At 51.4% G+C, this 27560-nt stretch overlaps 1 protein-coding gene across 5 annotated transcripts in view; it reads right to left on the reverse strand.

The window, feature by feature from the left end:
* Positions 1–27560, reverse strand: part of ARRB1 (arrestin beta 1) — a 78715-nt gene that overhangs the window by 8881 nt on the left and 42274 nt on the right. For 3 of the 5 annotated variants that reach the window (XM_043907316.1, XM_043907349.1, XM_043907325.1), the window contains exons 2-13: positions 18691–18721; positions 16827–16887; positions 13260–13304; positions 12347–12543; positions 10993–11052; positions 10119–10186; positions 7193–7328; positions 6040–6124; positions 5539–5611; positions 4452–4589; positions 3059–3142; positions 1812–1835 (exon numbers count right to left, since the gene is read on the reverse strand). In XM_043907316.1, the coding sequence (XP_043763251.1) occupies positions 1812–1835; positions 3059–3142; positions 4452–4589; positions 5539–5611; positions 6040–6124; positions 7193–7328; positions 10119–10186; positions 10993–11052; positions 12347–12543; positions 13260–13304; positions 16827–16887; positions 18691–18721 (1002 nt within the window). Of the gene's footprint in view, positions 1–1811; positions 1836–3058; positions 3143–4451; positions 4590–5538; positions 5612–6039; positions 6125–7192; positions 7329–10118; positions 10187–10992; positions 11053–12346; positions 12544–13259; positions 13305–16826; positions 16888–18690; positions 18722–21572; positions 21814–27560 lie in introns of those variants that run through there. The other 2 variants (XM_043907342.1, XM_043907335.1) reach the window with 2 other exon arrangements.

The raw sequence follows: 27560 nt of genomic DNA on the forward strand, positions 1-27560 counted from the left end.
TCACTCTCCTATCTCTCAACATCTCCAGGGGGCTCCTCTGAAAGTGCCCAGGTGGCCCGAGCCCCCTGCAATCTAGATGATGCGCTGCTGAGGTCAGTTTATTCAAATTCAGGCTGGATGGGACCCAGGCCCCAATTGTCTACACAGAGTTGTCTACAATGTGCTCAGAGCCTTGAAGCCCTATGGGGGTGGAAGGATGGGAGAGGTGGTGCTACTGGCCAGTGCTTCTGACCAGGCTTCTCTGCCCTTGGCCCTGATTGACAGAGTAATAACAAGAACAGACGCTGATAAGGTGCTGACTCTACACCAAGCAGTACTCTAGAGTCACTCTTTTTAACCTTCACAACAACCCTACTATTATACCTAACGTACAGATTGGGAAATTGAGACCAAGAAGAAAACGTATCTTGTCCAAGGCACTACAGCTATTAAAAGAAAGTGACAGGCTGAGGATTCTGACTCCCTAATTCACACCCTTAACCCTGTGTGATAACATCTCAGAATTGAGAAGGTGATTCCACCCACCCTCTCTCTCCACTCTGGACAAAAGGAGCCTGGAAAGTTCCTCTGCTCTGCAGGGGAGCATCACCCTACGAGGCCCTGTCAACCATGAGCGCCTCCAGGCACATCACCTTACTGACTTTGCTGCCAGGGCCCGGCTGAGGGGAGGATGGGGCAGGGGATGAAGTGGTCAGGGGAACCAACTATGCAACCAGGAAGGGATGTTCCCCTAGCCCCTCTATGCACTGAGGAGCAGTTTACATCTTTAAGTCTCACTAAGCTCACCTAGAAAACAGCGCGAACTCTACTCACCTTCTAGAACCACTTCCAGGAGGTACTGTAGGTAAAAGGCTTGGCTAAACTGTGAGGCTTGTGCCTGCCAGAATCATGACTTCCCCTCAACAGGGACATGGAGGTTTCATAAAGCTATTGAAACAATGTGGCTTTTTTGTTTGACTTTTGGTTTTGTTTTTTGCTTTTATTTTTATTTTTTTTTGCATCCAAAGAGGACAGCTTCTTTAGTTCACTAGGAAAAGTGAGCTATCTGAATGGAAGCCAGTGGAAGACTGAGACTGCCATCAGGAATATGGACGGAAGAATGTGGACCTTAACCTTCCTTCCACCAGGTGACAAGCAATCATGGGCAGGGAGTGTGTCTGATTCCTCTCTGGGACCTCAGTCTCCCTCACAAGGCTGGACTCAAGTCTGGGTTCAAGAACTCCTTACTGAATTAGATTGAATCAAGTTGAATTGAATTAATTTCACTTCTCCTTACGGACTAAGGTTTCTTGGGATGAGCAATATTAGCTTCCTGGGACAGGAGGAAGCAAAGCCATTGGTTTTGGGGCACATGAATTTGTGGAAAATGCACGTGGATCCAGCTGGTTCCAAGGAGTCTTGTCTACAGAAGCAGAGCTCCTCAGGACTTCTTAGCAACACTCAGCTAGCAGTTAGTTCTCATTCATGTAGAAGGGTTTGAAAGCCACGAAGCCTGAGTTTATCCAAAACATCCTGTAAAACAGACTGATTGGGGGCCACTCCCCAGATCACTGAAGCCCACTTTGCTGTCTGCAAAGGTCCTTGTCACTTGGGTGGGATGGAAGAGCAGGACAAGGTTTGAAAGGAGAAACCGCACCTCCCTAGCCCCTCCGGAGACAGTCCTAGTCCCCACACATGCCTGAGCCTGGCAATCAAAAAAGTGAGTGCTAAGAGTCCTTCCTACCCAGGGCCCGTGGCTCTGGACAATCAGGACAATGGTCTCTGGGCCCTTCAGGAAGGTGGGTTGATCAGGTTGAAGGGAGGGGCTTTACCTGGATGCAAGATCTCCCAACAGGCTGGGTGGGTCAGAGGAGGCGGAAGAAGTGGTCAGGAGAGAGTTCAGAGAGGAAGAAAACAGAAAGCATGTTCATTCACCACACTCTGGGGTAGATTAGACCCAGGGACACAGTCCACCCACCCCCGGTGTAACTGCTCATCAGGGATATACAGAAGTGGTGTGAGCCCTGTCAGGCGAACTGAAACCAGGCCCAGTTCAGCCAAACTCCCTGCGAGGGCAGCCCCAGGGTCCTCATCTGTAGAGGAGACACACAAGTTCAGCCCTGTGCTGCCGGCCCTGGGGAAGCTGGGACTATCCAATGGCAGAAGGATGTACTTTAGGACGCCCTGAGGATGCCTCAAGAAGGAGCCTGAGGCACAAGACCCACAGGGTCTTGCAAGAGTCAGAGGACACAGGATTTGAGATCTGCGATTCTGAGATGTCCTGTAATACATGGCCAGTATTATACACCACCACTGCAGGAGGCATTATTCTAAAAATAAAGGAGACTTGATGTCTAATGCTATTAGCTTTCCAATCTTTTCAAAGAAATTTATGAATTAAAAAAAAAATCCCTCTGACAAATTAGAAATCCTAATCCTAAATATATAACAACCTGTTGGCTCAGTATATGGGAAAAAGTGCGAGTTCTTTCTGGGCTTCCACCCGATTCTGCTCTGGGTCAGGGAATATGTTTGGTTTACCGTCATTACCCCAGCAACCAGCCCGTGACCTGAGATTAGAGATTTCAGGAAATGTGTGGGGAACTGTTTTGGCCTCTGTTTCCCCATCTGTAAAATGGGACAGTCAGAGCACCCCCAATCCAGCTCTAGGATTCTGAGCTCCTTGAGCCACTTCCCCAGCAAATCAGCCTGGGCATAAGTGGGGGTGTGGTGGGTGCTGTGCCCTGAGATGTGATGAGGGGCACAGTACCCCTTGGAAACCCCATGGCAGAGACTCTTAGGAAGTTTCCGCCACCTCCCATGTGCCCAGACCAGGGGGAGGGAAGAGGAGGAGGAGGTAAAAGAGGAGGAAGAAGAAAAGGGGGGAGGGGAGAAAGAGGGGAGGAAAAGAGAGGGGCTGAAAGCCTCTGAAGCAGGAGAGGGAAAAGGGTGGAGGAGAAGGAAGAGGAGGAACAAGACAAGATCCAGCAAGTAGGCAGAATGGGGCACTGGGTGTGGCCGTCAGGGACCTTCCCGCCCACCCTCTGGGGTCTGGGCTGGGCTGGGCTGGAGCACTCACCCGCCACGAGACACCACCAGCTTCACCTTCACTTTGTAGGAAACAATGATGCCCAGGATCTCCCGGTTGGCTCCTTCCCTCAACCTGCAAGGCGACATAGGGAAGCCGGTTCATGGGTCTTGTGAGACACGGCAGGATGGGGTGCACCAGGGCAGCGCCATAGGTCCCTCTCCTGACCACTCAGCCACCACGTGCAGGCGGAGCCCAGTGTGTGAGAAAGGCGAGGTCTGCCCTTGGGGAGCAAGAACTCAGAGCGCTGGGCTCCAAGTCTGGCTGTGCTGCCCTGGGAACCACCTCTGTCCCTCCCAAAGCATGAGTCCCAGCAAGGAGGTGAGGGGTGGGCGCTTCCTGCTGGGTGGCTTCCCTTTCTCTTGCTGCTGGCAGAGAGGAGAAGGCAGTGGGCAGGGGAAGGGAGGGGAGCCTGAACAGGGAAAGACCCTGCAGGAGGTGGTGTGTTCACTAGGTGTTGAAGGCAAGAAGGATTTGAGTCAGGGAAGAAAAGGGAAGTGGGCAGCACATGCAAGGGCAGGTGAGACAGTGTTTGGGCTAGAATCGTAGGCAGAGGCGCTGCAGAGGTGGGTCAGCCCCCAGGAAGGGCCAGACCTCATCATGCAGGGCAAGAGGGGTCCTCATACCTGCTGGTTTCCATTAGAGCAGGGTGACCTCAGAGAGTCAGTGGTGATCTTGGGGTAAGATCCCTGGGATCCCTACCTTCTGGGACACCTCCACATGTAGTTGAGCCCAGCTGACCACCCTCATCTCTCTGTACTCCCAGACCCCGTCCTCATTCATCCTCTCCTCCCAGGACCCTTCCAGAAGCCCCTCCCTCCCTTCCTTTCTTCGTTCCATCCTTCCTTCCAGCCTTGCTCTGCCTCAGGGATGCACTCTATCCAACCGAAGACACAACGAGATCAGGAGCCCCTGCCTCCTGCATGAAGCCCCTCCATGTCACCCTCCCCTGGGCAAGGCACTGACTCAGGGAACCTGGTGGAGTGGTTCCTCTTGTTCTCCGGGCACCCCTGGAGAGGGGTGAGATTGGGCGACAGCTTCCCTGGCAGTTCAAGCTCATGAGGACGGGCCCTGGACCATGGGTGGGAAGAGGGCAGCCTGAGCCTGTGCTGGCCCTGCTGGGACCAAGGCGGGTGTGGACCCATCTGGGGGAGGATGGTAAAGAATCTGCCTCCAATGCAGGAGACCCAGGTTCAATCCCTGGGTCAGAAAGAGCCCCTGGAGGAGAGCATGGCAACCCACTCTGGGTGTTCTTGCCTGGAAAATCCCATGGACAGAGGAGCCGGGCAGGCTGCAGTTCATGGGGTCACAAAGAGTCAGACACGACTGAGTGACTAACACACAGTGGGGAGCCTGGGACCGGGGTGGGGGGGGCGGTCCTCACAGGGTGCTGGAGGCCAGGTTTGTGTCCTCGTGTTTGAGCTTCCCGTCCAGGGCGAGGCCCCGCTTCTCTCGATTGTTGGCCAGGAAGGGTGTCAGCGTGTAGACCTTGCAGAACGTAGAGCTGGGTGCCACTGTGTCACTGGAAAGAAGGGGGACTGGTGTGGAGATGCCCCCAGAGCCAACCCCAGCCTCACCCCCAGCCTACCCAGGACACAGAGCCCAGCCCTGCTCTAAGCCTCCCTCCCCTGTGAAGGGTCCACCTCTAGGCCCAGCTCTGGCAGGGAGACCACTGCCACCCAAAAGGGGACATCTCTGCTCCACATGCAAACAACAGTGACTCTGGGGTGATCCAACAACTTCATTCATGGTTTCTAAGCAGCTGCAAGTTTTTAAAAATTTATTGTACTGTTTGACCCTGTGCTGTTTGACTAGGATAATTTTTTTTAGTGGAGACAGTGTGGCCTGTTTTTCCTCTAACGTATTACTGTGAAAAAATTTCAAACATACAGAAAAACTGAAAGAATTGTGCAGTGAGCACTCACCTCCTAAGTTCTACAATAAGGACCTTACTGGCTGTATCTCATCTCCATCCATCATGTGTAAGGTGTTTGGATTGTTCAGTTTTTACCTACTTTTGCTCCACCTCCCAGCCCCTTTTCAACAATAAGAGAGCTGGGGTGCAGCGAGCCTTGGAGCCCCAGCTCTGCCACTGGCCAGCCCTGTGTGGTTGAGCAAGTCACATCTCTCTGCCTCCATTTCCTTCTCCACACACGGGGCAGCAGCAACCCCAATTCAGAAGGCTCCAGGTAATCTAGGTTTCCATAGTCCCACTCCTCACAGATTCACTAGCTCTTATTTTGTCATTCTAGTTTTAGTGGGTCTTTTCCCTGACTGGAGCGTGTATTTCCTTGTAGCTAAATCAAGTGGCTGGGTGGTTTTTAAAAAAGCTATTCAGGGCCATCTACACTGAGTAGCAAGCAAGTCTAAGGCCAGGCCCTCTGCTAGGTGGAGAAGAGTTTACTGGACCTATAACTTCTCTTTTCCCCAGCTGATTCCACCCGTCCAAGGCTGGGCTTGTGCTCACTTACTCAGCCTCTTCCATGGCCACGGGGCACTTGTACTGGGCTGTGTTGAAAAGACAGATGTCTGCATACTGGCGCACTGCAGAGAAAGAGGGAAACAAGGTGGGTGAGTCCAGGGGTCCCAGGCCCCCTGCGTTGGGATGTTCAGCCCCAGGCAACAGCCAGAGGCCACCGGGAGTTTCTGCAGGAGATGGACCCATCCTCCACCCAAAGGGCAGCCTGAACAGGCCCACTTCCTTCCACAACCAAAAATCTCCCCCTCAAGGACAGCTCTGTCGAGGGAACTTAGAAGAAGGGTCTTCAACAGTAAACGCATTACCTGGCCAGTAAACAGCCTGTGTTACCAGCCTCAAAAGCCTTACCCTTCGGCTTAGAGCAGGCCTTAGTCTTCCCTTCAGGCTAGAAGTTATTTACAAGGCTGTGAGCAAAGGGAGCGCCTTTGGCTGCCCTCAACCCCTCGGAGGAGTCCCCTTGCCCGCCCCCTGGACTGGCCCTCTGCCTGGGTACCCGAGATCTTGATCTTCTTCACTGTCTTGTTGGTGTTGTTGGTGACGTGGACATTGACGCTGATGGGTTCTCCGTGGTAGTAGATCTGGGAGGTGGAAGAAGTGGGGTGGGGGGGATTCCAAAGCTTTAGATGAAGGGGAGGGAGACAAGGTCCCACACACATCTCCTGGGGTTCCCCAGGCCTTGGCCACTCTGACATTGGCCCCAGGCTCATCAGCCACTTCCCACTGATGCTAAGCCACCAGGTATGTTAGACTTAAGTTCCTCTGTGGACCTTGAAAGATAATTGAATGAGAAGGTAATAATTCTGGGCTCTGGGCTTCCATGGTGGCTCAGATGGTAAAGAATCCACCTGCGATGTGGGAGACCTGGGTTGGGAAGATCCCCTGGAGGAGGGCATGGAAACCCACTCCAGTATTCTTGCCTGAAGAATCCCCATGGACAGAGGAGCCTGGGGGGCTACAGTCCACGGGGTCGCAAAGAGTAGGACACGTCTGAGTGACTAAGCGCAACACAATCCTGGACTCCGGTCCTGGGTTGGCCACCAAAAGTAATAACAGTAATACTAACAATAATAAAGATGAGAGCGGTATGGCCTTGGACACGTTATCTAAGCCTCGGTTTCCCCTGCTGTCCATTGGAGGGGCTGGAGTAAGTGATACATCAAGTCCCTGCCAGCTCTGACTGCCTGGAATTTAGACGTGGGAGGATCTGGAAGAAGCAGGAGAGAGGTGGGGAGGGGCTGACCCACTCTGTGAGGGAACTGGTTCTGAAACCTCACTGAAGAGCCTCGATCTGTATCTTGGCCCAAGCACTTGCCTTCACTGTGTCCCCGAGAGGGAGAGGGGGTGCTCACACTTCAAAGGGGGATGGGGATGCAGGGAGATGGCCAGGACCCAGGACCCTTCAGAAGGCACACTGACTTCTGAAGTCAACCACATCCTTCAGGCTCATGCCCCACTCTCTCACCCCTTCAGTCCCCAGACGCATCTCCAAATCTCCCAAGGAGGTCTCAGCTTCCCGGAGCCCTGTGGTCCTCGGGCTGGAGGCAGAAGCTCCCACCCGAGGAATCCCAGAGGCTGTGAGAGAGCTGGGATCTGAGGCTCCAGCCCTGGGAGGGCAGCCGCACCCATGCCAAGCCCCAGCCTCCTACCTCCTTGTCCAGGGAGGCCTCCAGATGCAAGGGCTTGTCCGACATGAGGAACTGCCTGGTGGTCTCGGCCGTGGGCTGGGGGCCAGGCCTCTCTGGGGCATACTGGACCTTCCGGATGACCAGGCGCACAGAATTCCTAGTGGACACGGGCAGAGCAAACGATGACTAGAGTCCCCCACCTCCATCCCCTTCCCTTGCGACCCTCACATCCTTCTCTTGCTCAAGAGACTGCCATGGTTCCCATGTCCTTGGACTCCAGTCCAAACTGCAGAGGTTGGCATAGGGCCCTGTTACCATCTGGTCCCACTCCAACCTCCTCCATCCTGGGAGTCCCCAGCCTTCTCTAGGTCCTCACTCTCACACTTGATGGTCCCTCTAGTCCTATTTCTGAAGCTTTGCATACCCCGGGTCCCAACTTATAACACTCTCTTCTGGCTTTTGCCCTCACTTGCTTCCTTCTGCAAGGCTCAGCCAAACACCTGTTCTTTCAGCAAACTTCCTAGATCCACCCACTCTGATCTTTTCCTGGTCTGAACTCCCACCACATCAGAGGCCACTGTATGTGGCTCTGTGTTTTGGTAGCCAGCAGATGCTTCCCTGGTAGCTCAGTTGGTAAAGAATCCACCTGCAATGCAGGAGACCTGGGTTCGATCCCTGGGTCAGGAAGATCCCCTGGAGAAGGAAATGGCAATCCACTCCAGTATTCTTGCCTGGAAAATTCCATGGACAGAGGGGCCTGGCAGGCTACAGTCCATGGGGTCACAAAGACTCAGACATGACTTAGCAACTAAACCACCACCACCAGGATGCTAAGAAAGGGACCATGTTTCACTTTCTGATTCCCTTATGTCGCTAATGGTATGAGCCTTTTAAGGCAGGGGTTTCCAACCTCCTGTATCTAATGCCTGATGATCAAAGGAGGAGCTTATGTAATAATAATGGGAAAACAGTGCATAATAAATGCAATGCATTTGAATCATCCCTAAACCATCCCCCACCCAGTCACCGACCTTGGTCCACAGAAAAATTGTCTTCCATGAGACCAGTTCCTGACTCCAGAAAGGTTGGGGACTCCTGCTTTAAGGACAGAAGTTTTTGTCTAAATTGTTCACTGCTGTATTCTCAGTATCTAAGACAGTGCTGGCTTCCATTATAATAAATACCTACTAAATAGCTATTAAATAAAAATACACACAGGGGACAAGGGCCCCAGGAAGATTCAAGGGTGTGGAGAGGTGATGGAATTCAGTGATGGGGCGTGGATTCTGTTAGGGGGAGGGAGGCCAGCACAGAGCATAAAGACTCGGTGAGAGGATGGACACTCAAGAGACGAGGTGGGGCTCAATGAACATGGTGGGCTCAGGGAGGAAACAGGACCAGGAAGATTTGGTGAGGGGGTGGGGACTCAGTCAGGTGGTGTCCCAGCATTCCCACTTCTCAAATAAGCCACCTCCATTTCCTACAGCTGGATAACCAAGGTTGAAGTCCCAGCTCTTGGACTTCCCTAGCAGTCCAGTGGCTAAGACTTTGCCTTCCAATGCAGGGGGTGTAGATTTCATGCCTAGTTGGGGAGCTAAGATCCTCCATGTCTCACAGTCAAAACACCAAAACATAAAACACAAGCAATATTGTAACAAATTCAATAAAGTCTTTAGAGATGATCTACATAAAAAAGAAATCATTTTTTTAAAGCCCTAATTCTCCCCATACTAATGATATGACCTTGAGTAAATTAACCTCTATGCCTCAGTCTCCTCATCTGTAAAATGGTGATGATAGCAGGACCAACTTCTTAGGGTTGCTGTGAGGATTAAATTAGTTTGTACATGTCCATCACTTTGAACTGTGTCTGGTGCCTAATAAGCTGGTAAGTGTGAGTTGTTCTATCATTATTAGCAAATTCTGGTGTGGACTTAAAATGTCAAATTGGTAATAGGTTGAGAGTGCTGGCTCTCAATGTTGCCTCCCCTTCCTTGCTCTAGGTAGGCTACTTACCACAACCTACACCCCTCTTCCTTTCTCCTGGTCGCAAGTCTTAAGAAGAAACGGGGAACAGAGAAGCAAGGGACAAGGGTCCCATCTCCCTACACACTGTTAAGTTGCCCAACTGAGTTAGAGATGTGCAATGCATCATATGACCACCAGGTGGCAAACTCAGCCCACTCCCTAAGAGGATGCTGCGTCCTCTGGAAGCCTGCAGCAGGACGCCCAGTTGGGGACACTGGCCAGCCTTGCCAGGAGGCAAAGCAAAGCCCGACCCCAGGAGGGGCAGGTATGAGAGCGGGGTTGGGCAGCTCACCCCATAAATCAGGGCCAGCTATTTCTGGCTGCTAGCCTGGGCTGTCTGTCTGCCCAGGGCTGTGTCTCTCCAGGAAAATGCTTCCCCTCTCTGAGACATGGTGGACCTCCTCTGTCTGCCCTGGGTGGGTTCACTTTCTCCACTTCCCTCCCCTGTTCAGAAGCCTCTATTGACACCCCCTACCCCACCCCCACAACCTCCTGCTGATGACCTCCCAGAAGAACTGGGAAATGGGGGTCCAAGCTGGCCGGGAAACATCTTGCTCACTGTTTAAAACAATCTGAATTTCAGGTTTTTTTCCAGAACAAAATTAAAGGACATGCAGTCTGGAGAGGAAGAGATTAGAGGCAGGGCGATAAGGGAAGCGGGTACAGTGATGCAAAGGAAAAAGTGCTGAGGCCTGAGTCAGGATAACGGAGCCACCTCCCCCAGGAAGCCCTCCCCACCTGCCAGCCTTCCCCGTGCCCTTGGAGTTTCCAAGGCTGGAATGCGAGGCCCCTCCTCTCCCACTTCCAGGCATTGTTCCTTCTGTCTTCCTCCGACTGAACCGTGCGTGCCAGTCCTGTCTCCCTCCCTCTGCCAGCAGGCAGCCCGCACCCGGGCGGGTAGAAGCTGTCCCCTCCTCACCGCTTGTGGATCTTCTCCTCCAGGTTCTCTGCACAGAAGGCTTTCACTTCATAGTCCACACCGCAGGCCTGAGGGGAGGGGTCGCTGACCTCAGTGGAAAGGGCCGGCTCTGCTGAGCACGGCCTGCCCACCCTCTCGTTTAACGAGGCTGCTGGATGCAGAAAATCAGTTCCCCTGCCCCGACCCCCCAGTCTGACTAGGAGCCCTGCATTCAGCCTGTGCGGAGCTGCCTCCCTCATCTGACCCTCCCACAGAGCTGCTCCCTGACCAGCTCCGCTCCAGAGCCCTGCATGTCTGGGGGGCACTGTCCCCATCAAGGCAGTTGCCCAGAAATAACAAGCAGCCCTTCAGCAGCCCTATTTAGGACCCCCTACCATCACCACCACACAGACTCTGCACTGGGCAGCCCTTCAGCATCTCGCCCCACCCTTTGGACCAAATGATGAGGCACATCCCACCACATCCATTTCACAGATGAGGAAACAGGCTCCGAGCTCCGAGGCCTGGAACACCCGTGGGGTCACCTATGTCCGAGCCTCAGTTTCTGCACCTGTGAGACAGTGATGACTACACCTCTACACAGGGTTCGTGAGGCCAGACAGTTTTCCAGGGGACATTCGGCAGCCAACACCGAGGCCAGTAAGGGTGACTCGGGAGAGGCCCTGGGCACATAACTCAGTGTAGGGGGTGAGGGTGATGCCATACGTGCCGCCCTGTCTGACAGGACTGCTTATCTGAGGTGGGACCAGCCTGGCTTACACACAAGGAGGCTGCTACAGGGAGAATTCCAGCACCCTCCAGACAGAGAGTGAGTCGGGGACCCGGGGACACAGTGTCCCGAGCCCAAAGAGATGCTCCCTTAGGGGTGACCCACCTTCCCTGTGTCTTCAGGTCCTGGCTGCAACGTCACAGAGCATGGGAGGTTCGGAGGGATCTGTTAAGAGGACAGAGAGACCTGTCATATTCACCACTGACCTCTCCATATCTCCCAGCCCCACACACATTCATCAGACCAGGGCCCCTAAGGACTGACCACGTCCCTTCCATCAGACTAGGCAATTCACAGGACAGACCATGTTTACCCCATCAGAACATGCTAAGCTATGCCTCATGTTAGACTATAAGCCACTGCAATAAAGCCAAGGATTTCAGTGTATCCCAGCCCCCACAGAACAAGAGCTGAAAAGGTCTTTCTATGACGCGCACTGTGGTAGGTAGAATAATGCCCCCCGAAGATGTTCACATTCTAATCTCCAAAACCTGTGATAATGTTACCTAAAAGGGCAAAAGGGTCTTACAGTGTAATTTGGTGAAGGATCCTAAAATGGGGAGATTACCCTGGATTAGCCAGGTGGGCCCACCGTAATCACAGTGTTTTTAACAGTGAAAGCAGGAAGCAGAAAAGTCAGCATCACAGTGATGGGATTCGAGAAAGACTGGACCGGCCATTGCTGGCTTTGAAGATGGAAAAGGGCTAGGCCAGGGGCCAAAGAATGTGAGCAGTTTCTAGCAGCAGGAAAAGGCAAGGAAGCAGTTTCTCTCCCAGAGCTCCAGAGAGAATGCAGTCCTGCTGACACTTGATTTTAGCCCATGAGAGCTGTTTTTGACTTCCGACCTTCAGAACTGTAAAATAACACATTTGTATTCTAATTGGCAGGTTTAATTACCACTAGGTTTGCAATGGTTCATTACAGCAGCCGTAGTATGTCTGTAACAGAGAGGATGGCTCCTCATCCTCTCACCTTCTCTGACTCTCACAGTCAGGGGATTTCACTGAATCACAGAATCAGAGTCTGAGAAACAGGAGATCTGAAAATCCAGAATCCTGGTGTGGAAAGGCAGCTGAGTAGGGAAATCCACTACTTGTCATTCTTGTCTGGGAGTTCAGTTGAGGCAGGGTTAGTGGGCAGTCAGTCTGAAGGAGGAGACAGCCTTGCAGTGACCCGGGGGCCAGAAAGGACTCCTTCTTTCTCTGCAGCACCCCACTCGACCCCTCCTTCTCCCACCGATGACCTGGACTTGGGAGGGTCCGGGTAGCAGTGCAGAGGTAAGGGTGACACCTCTGGCCGTGGCCAGAGAAGAGACACTTACAGGGCCGCGTAAGTGCCAGTCCCTGCCCTTCCACGCTGGGGAAGCTGCGTGGCCTGGAGCTGCTGCCCCAGCCGCCCCCATGTGTCTGCCCAGAGGGCTCGCTAGAGGTGATGCCCTGGGGGCTGGCAGTCCCTGACCTCAAAGGTGAAAGGGTAGGCATGCTCGCCCAGCTTCTTGATGAGGCGCTCCTGCAGCCGTGTCAGGGGCTTCTTGTCCTCCGGGGCCGGCGGGAAAGACTGCACGTTGGCCACAAACAGGTCCTTGCGAAAGGTCAGGCCCAGGACATCCAGGTCCTCCCGGCCGTAGCGGAAGGCGCAGGTCAGCGTCACATAGACTGTGGGAGCAAGGGGGTGCTGAGGAGGGGCCAGGAAGGGAAGCAAACATGCCCCCACCCAGAGTGCCAGCTGCAGCCCGGGAACCAGCTCTCCTGCCGGTCTGTCCCAGGGCTCCCGCGGGGAGGGCGGTGCTGCCCCTGGGACAGGGGTGTCAGATGCCTGGCCCGGGAGGAGGCGGGGGCTGACCGCTGGATGGGTTCGGTCCTTCTCCACCCCCACTGCAGTCCGGGGCGTGTGTGCAAAGGGCCTGACAGGGTCGATGGGGGCCAGGCAGGAGCACGTTGGAGCAGAGTAGCGGGTGGGCAAACAAGTGCTAGGTGGTGTCTGGAAGGCCCAGTGTCTTGTTCCACCCAACCCCCACATCCTGTCTTCCTGCTGACCTTAGACAATCCCTTGACTGCATCAGGAATAAGTCTTCTCTTCTGCACAATAAGACCCTAACTCCTGCTCCGTGTGCATCCCCCGACCTTGCAACAGTCGCAATGGGTGGATGTAAAAGGGCTCAGACATGAAAAGGGTCTCCCAGAGTGGGTACAGGCGAGGCTGCCCCAGGATGCCGGAGCACCTGCTCTGATGCTGACTGGAGCCGTCACGGGAAGAACCCGTGGGGAGGGGCAGGGCTGGGCTTGTTGCCTCTCTTGTTGCCAGTGTTCTGCTGGAGAGTCAGAAAGGCCCCAGCCTGCAGGTCAGGCTGGGGGCAGGGGCCACAGCTCACCTCTCCTCTCCTTGAGATACTCCGGATCCACGAGAACCACTCCATCTGGAGGAAGGACAGAGAGTGAGCAGACATGACCTCAAACTTCTGAGCCCCAAACACCAGGCTAAATGCAAACCCAACCATTTGTCTGTTCACAAGCATCGTGAGGGCTTCCCTGGTGGCACAGTGGTGAAGAGTCCGCCTGCCAATGCAGGAAACACTGGTTAGATCCCTGATCCGGGAAGATCCCACATGCTGCAGAGCTACTAAGCCCATGCGCCACAGCCACCGAGCTGGTAATCTAGAGCCTGGGAGCCGCAACTACTGAGCCCTCGCACTGGACATACTAAAGCCTGAGCGCCCTAGAGCCTAGGCTCCGCAACAAAAAAACCACCACAATGAGAAGTCCAAGCATGGCAACTGGAGAGTGGCCCCTGCTCCCTGCAGCTAGAGAAAAGGCCAAACAGCAATGGAGACTCAGCACAGCCAAAACTAAATAAAATTATTATAAACAAAACAAAAGCATCATGAGAGAAATGGGAAGGCCAGCAGCTGGTGAATGTTACCACCATTCCTCCTCCACCCACTGAACCAGGCTGGCATGACAAATCCAGATCACAACTATAGGCAGGTTATTTAACTTCTCTTTCTTCATCTGTTAGTCAGAATAATAAGATGGGTTCAAAACCCCAATATCAGGTATACTGTGGAATTCAGAAGTTTTGAATTATAGAAAGGCCATGTGGTCCCTCTTCCATATCTTCTCTAATGCCTTCTGCCAGCTCTGGGGCAGCACCCCTTGTCTAGCCCATTAAAACCTCTGCAGGGAAACTATTTTCACCAAGAGGCTACCTAAGGCATCAGTCGCCTCCCACCAGTTCAGGCCAGGTCTGCCACTAGATGAATTCTGTGTCAAACTCATGAACAATTTGGGGCTCTCAGAGCTTCTGGATTCGGAATTTGCAGACCTGTAGTATCCACCTCATAGGGCTCCTGTGAGGGCTAAATGAATTAACACGTTTAAAGTATTACCTGGTGCCTGGCACATGTTATCACGGAGAATGTCCCAAGGCCTGACCTTGGGAGTACAGAGTCCAGTTGAAGACAAAGGATGCTCTCTCTGCCCAGAACCCCAGGAAGCCAGGCTTGGGGGTCACACTCTTGCCTGGCATCCCCAGTCTAACCCACAGCCATCTCCACCCCACACTGACCCCCACAGCTGGCCGCTCAGGGAACCTCAGAGGCCACATTAGAAAGTGAGTGCCCAGAGGGCTCCCAGTCCTCTCCCCATGCTGGGCAGGTCCAAGGGATCAGGGGAGTGCCCACCGTGTGCCCACAGCCCACCACGCATCTTCCCTTCTTTGACGATGGGGCTTCCTCTGGGCCTGGGCACCAGGGATGGAGTGTAAACTCAGTAGAGAGGGCATCCCAGCAAGGATACTTCCCAAGCCAGGGGTGTCAGGAAGGCTCCCAGGGGTGAGGAAGCTTGAGGCAGGTCTTAAAGGCAAGTGAAGGTAGTCAATTAGATGACCAGGGGACAGCCCAAGGTCGGCAGTGGGAAGAGTGTAACTCTGGGGCTTGGGAGAGCAGATCCTGGAGGTTGCTGGAGGAAGGAGAGACGGGCTGTTTTCTGTTTGTCTGTTTTTGCTTTTCAGCTGTGCAGCATGTGGGATCTTAGTTCCTTGACCAGGGATGGAACCCACACCCTCTGCATTGGAAGGGCAGAGTCTTAACCACTGGACCAATTGGGAAGTCCCCAGGCCTGCTGACCTTAAATGTCCTGTCTATGAGGCCAGGGGGCTCAGACTTGCCCCTGAGTTTGCAGGGGAACCAGGACGACAGTGAAGCATCGGGGAGACATAATCAGCTCAATGATGTAAGGGAGAAGTTTTTCTCACTGCGGTCATTTGATCAGCTTGGTATGACACCTCAGCACTCTCTGGGATCTACAGGGCCTAGCGCAGGGCCTGGCATGAAGTAGGTGCCCTGTGAACACTGGTTGAATGGTTTTCAGGGTGCCTATGTGTGCTAGGGGAGCCAGATCCCCCCTGCCCTTCTCCCCAGCCCCCGTGATGCCCAGCCCCCATGACCCCGTTGCTATTCTTAAAGGCTAAAGGGTGTGAACAGCCCCGGCCTCAGACAGCCCATAGGAAACTTTGCCTTGGCCACAAGTAAGCAGGCCACAGGTGAACACAGGGATGTTTGTTCCCTACCTCCAAGTTCATTGGGGAGATGGAAATGGCAGAGAGGCCGATGAGCTTCAGAGAACACCCAACAGGCTGGGAGGAAAAGTAGGGCTATCTGGCTCCAGGCCAGGAAGGGAGGGACTCACAGTAAAGCTGGACTCTGCAGCCCACAGCCTGCACAGCCACCCCAGGGACCCGCCAGGCCTCATGCCCCAAGGTCACAAAGACCTTCTCCCCAGCGAGCTGACACCTGGTACTCTGCTCCATCTGCTCCTACCTGGGCTCTGGAATCACACGTCTGTCCTGCTCTCTTGGGCCCAGGACAGCCCCCAGGCCACATTCTCTGTGAATTTTTCCCCCAAGCAACACATTCTACTTTTTTCATCTGGACTTAGCCTCCTGCAGTTCTCTTGGCCCATCCTCCCAACCTGTCACCTTCTTTGGTCTCACCCGGGTTTGTTCATGTCCCTCTTCAATCATTTAACCTCTCTGGGTCTCACTGTCCACATCTGTAAAATAGGGTTAATCCTGAGCTTCCCTCCCTCAAACAAGTTGTGGGAAGAGACGACGAGATCAAGGTTCTTTAAGGAGAGTTACAGTTCTTAGATTCCTAACCGGAGGTGATTTTGCCCCCCAAAGGGATATCCGGCAATGTCTAAAAACATTTCTGATTGCCATACTGGGATGGGGGGACTCCCAGTGTCTAATGGGTAGAGGCCAGGAATGCTGCCAAGCATCCTTCAACACATGGGATGGCCCTGCCAGCAACGAATGATCCAATCCAAAACCTCAAGAGTGCTGAGGTTGAGAGAAGCCCTGAAGTGGAGAAAGTCCTTGGAAGGTGCCTTCAGCCACAGCCCAGCCTCCCAGTCAGTGAAGAGAGCCTCCATTTCACAAGCCCCTAGATTTTCTTTCCACCTCCCACCCTTTGCCATCAGCAGGGAGCAGAACAAAGTATCTGTGGAGCCAGACTGCCCAGGTTTGAATCCAGGCTCCTCAATCTACTAGCTCTGTGACCTGGAGGAAGTCACTTAACCCTCTGTGCTTGGGATGGTAATAATAGTAGTTGCCCCAGTGTTGGGTACACAGTAAGTCTCATGCTAAGTGGCGGCTGCTGTCATCAAAATCCTCATCGTCCTTATCATCAGGATGCTCACCCCACTTCTTACCTCTGTCCTTCCCACAACGTCCTCTCACAGGCCCCTCAGCTGAAGAGGAAAGCAGCTGCTTGGTTAGCCTTTGCTGACTGGAGCCAAAAGCCACACACATCCTATTCTCGGCACCAGGCCCCTCTGGAGACCTGAAGGCTATTCCTGGGCCACTCCAACCTGCCCTCCTCTGGGAGGGGCCAGGCCAGCCCTGTCTCCCCCTCCTCTCTCTCTGGCCTCCAGGGACTTACCCACGGGCTCCACGAGGTCGATGTGGTCCACAAAGTCCCGCTTTCCCAGATAGACGGTGAGCTGGGGAAGAGAGGCACAGAGGGTGTTAGCAGCTGTGGGCCCCAGCCCCGGAGGAGACCCTGGGAGCTGCCCCCGAACTCCCTGGACCCAACCCTAACCCTCATCATTGAAATCCTAACTGGACTTGGACCTGATCCTCAGTCCTAGGAATAACAAGGCCTTGTATAAATTTTAAAGCATGTGTTTACCCCAAAACCCTGCAAAGAAGTTCTTGTTCCCATTTTGCAGATGAGGACACTGAGGCCTGTGGGGATCTTCACACCAAGCACCACTGAGGGTGCACTGGCAGCAGCAAAGGCGCTTGCTGAGTGGGAGTGCTGGGCACATCTCTGAGAGGAGGGGGGACCCTGAGCAGGGACAGTGGCACCGCGAGGTGTGGGAGCTCTGAGCACTGAGCTCTGAGCCCTTCATAGCTCCCCGCCTCTGTGCAGTCTGCAGGGATCCACTCAAACAAGGCCTTGTTCTCCAAGACTATGAGCCCGTGCCCTGCTGGTTGCCAGCCTTCAGGGGAGAACCCCAGAGCTAGAATCCAGAGTGTCATTCCAGATGTTCTCTACTCCTCCACAATCCCTAAATGCTGACGACTGACCCTCCATCAGATTTCTCTGTCTTCACAGCCACGCTTGACAGGATTATGCACCAGATCCTTGATTATCTACTGCCTGGAGCCTCCCACACCTGGGACCTTTCTCCCCACCTCAGCCAGACTGGTCATCCTAAAATGCAAATCTAACCATGGAAGTCTGGTCTGAAAACACTCTAATGGTTCCTAAGTGTCCAGAAGCAAGATGACAAACGAGTTTCATTCCAAATGTCAACTCTGACTGATTGGTAGGGGCTGCCTGGGGCCCCGGGTTGAGAAGAACCTAAGATGGAATATCACCTCAGCAGGAAAGGGGGGCCAGTGATTGGTGATGTCTGCTGTGGGTGCAGAAGGGAGGTGTGGGCACACACATGATGTCATCTGCCAGCCCCAGCCAGGAGTCCAAGCTCCTAAGCCCAACTCCCAGACTCCAGGACCCAGCTCTGCCACCCCCCACCTCAGTTCCCGCTCCCTCTGCTCCCCTCTTGGCACCCAGATGCCCTGTGATTTATGTTCATGCCTTGAATGCTCTTTTCCTCCCTACCTTGCCTGGGAGTGCATCTCTCCTCGGAGAAACCATCCCTGACCACCCAGGCTGGGTCTGCAGCCCCCACCCACCCCTCTATCGCACACTTGCACTTTATATTGGTCAGTTTTTCTATGTCTGCCTTGCCCATCTGGCTGTGAGGGGTACGAGCTGCGCCTTATTTTTATCTCAGTACACCCCACCCCAACCCCCATAGGCTCAGCCTTGACCTGACAAGGAATTATGTCAGTCATACCCATTTGCTGACCTGCGAGGAAAGTAGGATGGGGCCTGGGGCTGTGTTAAGAAAGAGAGTGGGGTGAGCCCTGGGAGCTGCCCTGGATAACAGGGTTCAGTAGCGGCTCCGGGGGCCGCTCATGCCAGAGGACTCAGTTCCCCTGAGGCCCTTGGCACTGGCTCTAATTATTGCACTCACAAGGCAAGGCAGCCTCTCTGGGATAGGCCGTGTCTCCCCATGCCAGGGCAGGGGCGCCTTAAATTCCAGGGGTGTTGTACCGCCCCCCTCAGACGGACAGTTTGCTGAGAGGGCCCCTGTCACTGTAGCCAAGGGAGGACAGGGCTGTGTCTCCCCCTCGGACAGGATGTGCCAGTCCTTCAAGGCAGTAAAGATGCCCAAGAGAGGAGGAGAGTCTGGGGATAGAGAGGAGTCGGGGTGGGGCTGCCACAGACTCACCTTTCCATTGGGGCTCGCCTTCTTGAACACCCTGGGGAGGGAAAGAGTGGGAAGGTCAGGTTAGCATATCCCGCCCGGGGGAAGGTGCCTGCAGGGTATCTCTCAGCAGGACCAGAACAAGGGGCCTGGAGTGACTTGCAGGCACCATACAAGTGCTGAGAGCATCATTGGGTCTCACCATCTCCACCACCCCGAGACACCGTGCTTGCCTTCATAGCTCCCCTGGGCACCCTCGACAGCCCCCTTGGTCTATTCCTCACCCAGCAGGTGGAGGGACACAGGTCAGACCACCCGATTTCATGCAGAGGCACAGCCTTGTGTGACTGCCCGCCTCCTTTACCTCTCAGCATCACCTCTCCCACTCCCTCCCGTCCCCTCCAGCCACAAGCCTGCTTGCCTTTCCTCCAACACACCAAGGCACTCCTTGCCTCAGCAGTCAGTCCCTTTTCCCTGGGACGCTCTCCCCCAACAGATCCACCTGCATCCGCTGGCCCAGCCCCGCACGTTACGTGATGAAGCTTCACCCTGCGCCTGCCCAGCAGTCCCAGTGCTCTCACTGTACCTTCCCTTCTCCCACAGCACCCACTGCTCCCTAACCTACTGCACAGCTGACTCTGGGGTTATATGTACCCCTGTCTGTTAGCTCCACGAGGGCAGGGATCTTTGTCTCTTGTCCTCTGCTGCATCCCAAGCCCCTAGGATGGTATACCTGGTAGGTATTCGATACACCTGTGTTCATGAATGGTAGGAAGCCAGCACTCAGTAAATATTAGTTGAGAATATGAATGAATGAATTAGGGAAGGAACCAACTGAAGCATGAGGCCCGGAAGGGAGGGGATGTGCCTGGGATGGCACAGCAGAGCACAAGACTCAGAGTCAGGCAGAGGTGGTCCCGTGCAGCTCCTCCTGGTCTCTCCCCAAGCCTGGTCTGGGAGTCCCTCGCCTGACCCCCAGCATCCAGTGCCAGAACTGCTCTGAGGAATGTTGAGAGGGGAGAGAATAAAGGTAGAGACAGAGACCCTGAGACAAGAGGGTGTTAGAGGAGGGCAGGGAGGAAAGGAGGGAGAAGAAAGGGATGCTGGCCCTGGAGGTGTGACAGTAAAAGATGGAATGAGAGATCATAAAACAAACAGAGAGCAAGAGAGAGTCACAGAGAGATGGAGCAGACACAGAGTGGCAAAGCAGCGGCTAAGAGGGGCTGGAGGTCTAGCAGGCCTCCAGGGCAAGGCGGGGTGAGGTCCACAGTGTCACAGCGACAGCAAGTCCTCCCAGAGGGAGAGTGAAGTTGTGGCTCTGTGCTGCCTCCATAGCACCCCCCCCCCATCACTCCCACCCCTTACTTCCAGGGTCCAAGGGACCACTGATGGGTCTGAGCTTGGCTTGCAAATAGGAGCCTAGCACATCCCTCCCTCACCTCCCCTAGGAGTTCTGGGTTTTCTCCTCCTCATAAATATTTATCATTGTTTGGAGTGTGAAGATGCCACAGTCAGCTGGGGCATAATAATTACTAAAGTGAGAGAAAAAAATACACAGATGACACGATTTGAACCAACGGCTCCCACACTAAGGCTGGACCTGCCGAGGAGACCAGGGAAGTGATATGCCACCGAAATCCCCGCTGTTTCCAGAAGCCTCAGTCCGTCCCTCGGAGCCCCCGGGTCAGAGGGAAAGGAGAGGCCACAAACGCCTGAGGCCACAAAGAACTGAGTCAGGAGAAGCCATCCCAGTGACCCCTGAGAGGGACTAGGGGCACCCTGGCCACAAGAGGCTAGGGGGCAGGGAGCAGCTAGGAGGAGTGATAGGGAAAGGGAAGGAAGGCGGGTAGGAAGAAAGTAAAAAGGAACTAACATTTAAAAGAAGGAACTAGCATTAGTTGAGTGCCCAATTAATTACTTCTCATTACAGCACTGTGAAATGAGCATTATAATTCTTATTTTATGGACAATAAACTTAAGGTTCAGAGAGATATAGGAATTTTCCCAGAAGCACACAGTAAGCAAAGGGCTAATAAGTCAGGATTCAGACCCAGTTCTGCCTGGCTGCCTTCTGACAGTATACAAGGAGGCAGGTAATTTTATGTTCAACCCTGCTGCCTTCCTATAGCAGGTGTTTTTATCAGCATCAAGAATAACAGAAAATAGGGGAATTGAGGACAGGAGGAGGGGGAAGTAACAAAAGAGTGAGTAAGGGGCGAGGAGAGTGAGGATGACGAGGGGCAGGCAGCCCAGTCGGCCCAGCGCTGGGGGACATCCTGTGGCTAACTCAGTCAGCCCCAGGCCACATCCTCTGGGACCAGGACACTGATAGCCTCCTCAGACAACAAAAGCAGCAGCTGCCCATGCCCTCTAGGCTTGTACACCCTTGTCACGGTCATGTCTCTGAGTATTGGGTCCTTCCACAATCCCATTTCAGAGATGAGAAAACCGAGGCTCAAAGAGGTAAATGATGGCTGCTTGTCTCCAGAGCCCACGTCCTTCCCACTCTGTCCCACAGCCAAACAGTCCCTGAAACAACTCCACTGGGTTCCTGACCCCAACACTGTCAGAAAAAACAGCCCATGTAGGGGTGCTTCCAGTTCACCAGGACCCCCACCTGTGCAGCACCTCACAGATGGCTTCTGTCTGTCCACTTTGAAGAGCAAGCACAAACATGCAAGACTGAAGTCAAAGGCAAACTTGCAGACTGTGGGATGCCTGGGTTTGGTTCATTCCCAAGTGCCATCTATGCCCCGCAAGCCTGATCCTCAGAGCTAAAGCTGGGTCTCATACAAGAAATGCCAGCGGCGTTCTAGCTAAGTAAGACTCCCTGGAGAAAAGGAACAAAAACCCACCAAGCAGAGCTCAAGAAAAGGAGACAGTATAGAAAGAAGCAAAAATCTCACGGGAAGGATACGCAGGCAGGACGAACGGGGGCTGGAGCCAGCAACGGGGAAGCCATCAACCTCTCAGGCAGCGGCTCTCTCTCTCCACCTCTCCCCCTGGGGATGCTATGTTCTCCTGCCTGCGCTGCTCTCCTTGCGGCTGCTCCATTGTCTCTGTGGACCAACTCTCTCTGCTTACTCAGGGCTTTTCTGCCCCTCCATCATTTTGGCTTGCATGTGGCTCTCATTCTGACCCTGTTTCTACTCTGCCTCTGCTCTGCTTCCCACTGTTAACTGGCTGAATGGCCCAATTCCAAATTCCCAGGAGAGGAATTTGGTTGGTCAGTTTTGGTCAGGTGTCCCATGCCTGGGCCAATCAGCTAGGAGAAGTGTGTGTCACGTGGTCCATCAGGCATGGTCAGAGAAGGGTCAGTAGAGCAGTGTGTTTCAAACCAGGGGTCACAATCCATTAGCTGACAATGAAATCAACTTACAGAATTACCACTAGCACTTTTGTTGTTGTTGTTGTTACTGAATGGAATAGAAGATATAAGTATAAGGTGCAGATGGCAAGTAGTAGATATTATTGTATTTACCAATATTCCATCCCCTCTAAGGCTGGGCATATGTGTGGATCAAATTTCTCCAGTCTTGTGAAGTTAGATATGCCCATACAGCTTGCTCTGGCCAAGGAAATGGGAACAAAATGCCATATGTCACTTCCAGGCAGAAGTATTTAAGGGCTGGTGCATGATGACCCCACGCTGTTTATGTTCATTTTCTATGGAAGCTACAACAAATGATCACAAACTTAGTGGCTTACAACAGCATAAACTTAGTATCTTACAGTTTTCAGTTCAGAAGTTCACTAGGTTAAAATCATGGGGCTTCCCAGGTAGTTCAGGGGTAAAAAAAAAAAAAAAAAAAATCTGCCAATGCAGGAAATGGTGATTTGATTCCTGAGGAGGAAATGGAAACCCACCCCAGTATTCTTGCCTGGAAAATTCCGTGGACAGAGGAGCCTGGCGGCCTACAGTCCATGGGGTAGCAAAGAGTCCATGACTGAGCGACTGAGCTTGCACACACAGGTTAAAATCAAGGTGTTGGCAGGGCTGCATTCCTTTCCATAAGCTCTAGGAGTAAATGTGTTTTCTTGCCCTTTCCACCCACATTCCATGTCTCAAGGCCTCTTCCTCCATCTTCAAAGCCAGCAACACCAGGTTAGGTTCTCATCACATTGCATCACTCTGACCTCCTCTTCTGCCTCCCTCTTCCACTTTTAGAGACCCTTATGAATACATGCAGCTCCCTACTTTAAGATCCACTGATTTTAGGAAACTCAATTCCATCTGCACCTGTAATTCCCCTTTGCCATATGATATGACATATTCAAAGGTTCCAAGGATTAGGATATAAACATTGTTGGGGTGGGGGGGTTTTCTTCCTCCTACCGTGTCCTCTTTCCTCTGTCATTGAAACCAGCAATGATCTGAATGGAGAAGCCTCCAGAGACTAAATTCCAGGGCTCTCCTGCTAAATGACAGACAGGGAGCATGAGAGGAACCTCTTGAGCTACTAAGATTTGGGGGTTATTTGTAACTACAGCAGACCAGTTTCTCACGACTAATTTTTTAAAAATTTAAGTGTCATTTAAGTAAAACTTCTGTTTCAGGTGAACTGAGTTACAATGTAAAATGAATATCATGGTGCAAATTTTTAAATGTTTAAAACCCACTGTTGTAGAGAGCATGCTTAGAACAAACATGCTCTATCAGTGTCTGTGCAGCCTGTTAGATCCTATTTTCTGATTCTGCTGCTTTTCTGTGAGCTACCAGGCCTCCCAAATATCCATTTGTGCCTGTAGGGAGAAGCCTGCATCATGAGGGACCCAGAACAAAGTACCTTCCTGGATAGATTACCCAACATCCAAGAGTTTATCATTTTGTACAGTACAGCCAAACAATGGGATATTGCATAGCACTGAAATTATGCCTGCATCTTTCATAACACAGGGAAATGCTTATGACAGAATATTAAGCAGAAATCAGGAACCAAAACAGTATGTTTGGCATGAGCTCAAATTTATACTCAATAAATATCCAAAAGAAAGAAGGAGAAGACTGGAGGTTGTTAAGATGGCAACACTCCTCAAACTTATCTATGAATTCAATGCAATACCTATAAACATTCCAGCTGGATTTTTTTGCATTAATTGACAGGCCGATCCTAAAATTTATATGGAAGTATAATAGTGAAGACAGTTTTTTTAAAAATATAATTTTTATTGTAATTATTTGCTTGAGGGTCTCTGTCTCACTTTGCCCTCTTTTTTTGTCTGTTTTGTTTTGGCCATGCCTTGAGGCATTGTGGATCTTAGTTCCCTGACCAGGGATCCAACCCGTGCCCCCCGCAGTGGAAGAGCAGAATCCTAACTACTGACCCACCAGGGAAGTCCCAAGACAATCTTGAAACAAAAAAAAACAACAAAGTTGGAAGACTCAGACTTCCAAATTCAAAATTTACTACAAAGCTACAGTAACCAAGATTGTGTGATCTTGGCATAAAGATAGACATAGAAATCAATGGAACAAAGTTGAGAGTCCAGAATTAAGCCCATATATTTACAGTCAATTGATTTTTAACAAGGGAACAAAGAGAAAACAAAGGAGATAAAATAGTCTTTTCAGTAAATGATTCTTGGACAACTGGATATCCATATGCAAAAAAAAAAAAACCAAAAACCCCAACCTCACATCAGTTCCGTCCCTGATGGGGGAACGAACTAAGATCTCACATGATGTGAGGCCCAGCAAAAGAAAGAAAGAGAGAAAAGGGGAAAACTATAAAACTCTTAGAAGAAAACATATGTATAAATCTACATGACCTTGGATAAGGCAATGGTTTCTTAGACATGACATCAAAAGCACAGGCAACTAAAGAAAAAAGTAGATAAACTGCACCTTATCAAAATTAAAAATTTTGGAGTTTCAAAGGTCACTATCAAGAAAGTGAAAAAACAATCCCCAGAATGGAGCAAATATTTTCCAATCATGTATCTAGTAAAAGTCTAGTATCCAGAATATATAAAGATCCTATTATGATTCAACAACAAAGAGGCAAATAATTAAAAATGAACTTGATTAAAATGAAGCAATGAATTTGAATAGTCATTTCTTCAAAGAAGGTATACAAGTGGCCAGTAAGCACATAAAAAGATGGTTAGTCACTGGGGAAATGCAAATTGAAGCCACAACAAGGGTATTCCCTGGTGGTCCAGTGGTTAGGATTCTGTGTTTCTACTGTCAAAGACCCCAGTTCAATTCCTGGTCAGGGAACTAAGGTCCCACCAGCTATGAAGCATGGCCAAAAAAAAAAAAAGAAAGAAAGCCACAGTGAGATATTTCACACCCAACAGGAGACCTATAATAGAAAAAAAGGACAATAAACCTGTGTTATCAAGGATGTGGAGAAACAGGAACCCTCACACATTGCTGGTGGTTAACAAAGTGGTGTAGTCACTTTGGCCAACAGTCTGGCAGTTCCTCCAAACAACACCAAGTTAGCATATGACCCAGCAATCCCACTCCTAGGTAGAGACCCAAGAGGACTGAAAATGATGTCCACACATGAAAAATGTTCATAGTGGCAATATGCGTAACAGTCACACGCCACCAACTGGTGAATGTGTTTTTTATCTGTGGCATATATAGTCAATGGAGTATTATTCAACCATAAAAAGGGATGAAGTGCTGATTCATGCTACCACATGGATGAACCCTGAAAGGATCAACATTATATTTTAAGTGAAAGAAGCCAGACACAAAAAGCCATACATTGTTTGATCCCATTTGTTTGAAATGTCCAGAATGGGCAACTACACAGAGACAGAAAGCAGTTTGGTGGTTGCCAGAGCCTGGTGGGAGGTGGGATGGGAAGTGATTGCCAATGGGTAGGAGTTTCTTTTGGGGGTGCTGAAAATTCTGGAATTAGATAGTGGTGATGGTTATACAACCCTGTGAAAATACTAAAAACCACTAAAACTGCAAATACTATGGTATGTAAATTATATCTCAGTTTCAAAAACAAGCCCAATAAATGAATATAAGGAAAGGAAATGTGCCCAAATGTTAACAGGGGCTGAAGGATACTCCATCTGTCCACCCACTCACTCCTTTATATCCCTTATTTTCCCATGTTGTACAATGAGCACAAATTACTTCATAAAGATGCAGGGCTTCCCTAACAAGACATGTCTCAAGTCCTAATGAAAAAATATTGCTGAGTGACCCAAGAAAAATAAAAAAAGAAAAAATATTGTGAGTGAAGTAGAGAAAATACAGATCCTATCATTCTGAATGGATGTTAGAATCTCTGATACTGCAACTTTACAATCCAGAGTCCATGTCTCTGTGATTCCTCGGACCCTTCCCCAGACCTGCTGTGTCAGCTGTTACAACTGTGTACCGTGCCTTCTCCTCAGTGTTCTCCTTCTCCAGGAAGCCTTCCCTGACTTCCCCTAAGTCGGGATGAGATGTCCCCTGACTCCCACACCCGGTGTGTCCCCATCGTAGCATTTACACACTGTAAAAGTCTGTTTACTCACCCTGCGCTTCCCTTACAAAGCTTATGAGAGTGGAGACCTTATGACACTGGATCCCTGGGGGCACAGCAGAATGCCTGGGCGACAGGAGGTGTAAATAAATATAGGTGGAATGTTGTTGAATGAATGCCCTAAGAGAGAATTAGTCAAGAATGAGGATGAATGAAGTTTCAAAAGATGGTGGTAAGGATCCTTTGCCCTGGGTGAGTGGACTCCACAGATTTCTCCTATCTATGCTTCTCTTTGGCTGTCGGGATCAATAGGCACTGGGTTTAGAAAATACTTCTTAGGGGCAGGGTCTCAGCCAGCATCAGGCTGAGCCAGGAAGATAACTGATATACCCAAATGGGCCTCTGCTCAGCTCTGACCAATGACTCTTCCATTTATCATTCACTTATCCAGTAAACATTCACACAGTCCTACCACTGCCAGGCTCTGCAGGCACTAAGATGAATAATTCATGGTCACTGCTGACAAAAAACTGTGGTATAGCCAAGTGAGACAAACCCATCAACCACAACGGCCACCATGCATTAAGCTTTTACTATAAGCCAGGTGCTTTGCTAAGAACTTCAGCATATTAAGATATTATTCCATCTAAACATTCCCATTTTCCAAAGGAGAAACCTTTGATTCAGAAACCCTAAATAACTTAAAGTCTCAAAGCCAGTACCAGAAAAGTCATACAGGAGAGAAACCCTATGAATGGGCCACCTATGGGAAATCATTGAGCCAAACGTGTCTTACACAACATCAGAAAACTCATCCGAAAGAGATGATCCACGAATGTGGATTCACTGCCAGTGAATTGAGAGCGCACTGGCAACAATTCAAGCCTTTGTGAGCATCCGAAAGTTCATGCTATGAATACAGTGAATGTGGGGAAAACTTCAGATATTAATCTCAATCAACAACGGAAATCTCATCCAGGAGAGAAACCAGATGCCAGTCACTGCTCTAAGTGCGTCTTAAACATGAACTCGCTTGTTTTTCTGACAACATTTAAGAAGGTATGATTATAGTTCCCATTTCTCAGATGAGGAAACTGAGACACAGAGAGTCTAAGTCATTTGCCCAAGGTCACAGAGCTAGTAAGGGGCACAGCTAGATACTGGAACCCAGGCAGTCACGCTCCAGAGATGACACTTTTCACCACTCACACTACTACACTATAGATAGGATGGTTGGTTCTGTCTGGGGGACCAGGAAAGGCTTCAAGGAAGGCAGGATCAATGAGGGGGATCTTCAAGAACACACACAGGTGTGGAAGAGGTGACAGCACTGCCCATGGAAGCCTGGGGAGGGGAACTGAGTTCACTGGGTGTCTGGGAGATAGTGGGCAATCTGAAGTATGTCCCAAGTGCCTAGGAAGAGTACCAGGGAGGAGGACGGGCCTGAGAAAGATCCAC

This window comes from Cervus elaphus, chromosome 1, assembly GCF_910594005.1.
Source record: "Cervus elaphus chromosome 1, mCerEla1.1, whole genome shotgun sequence".
Taxonomy (NCBI): Eukaryota; Metazoa; Chordata; class Mammalia; order Artiodactyla; family Cervidae; genus Cervus; species Cervus elaphus.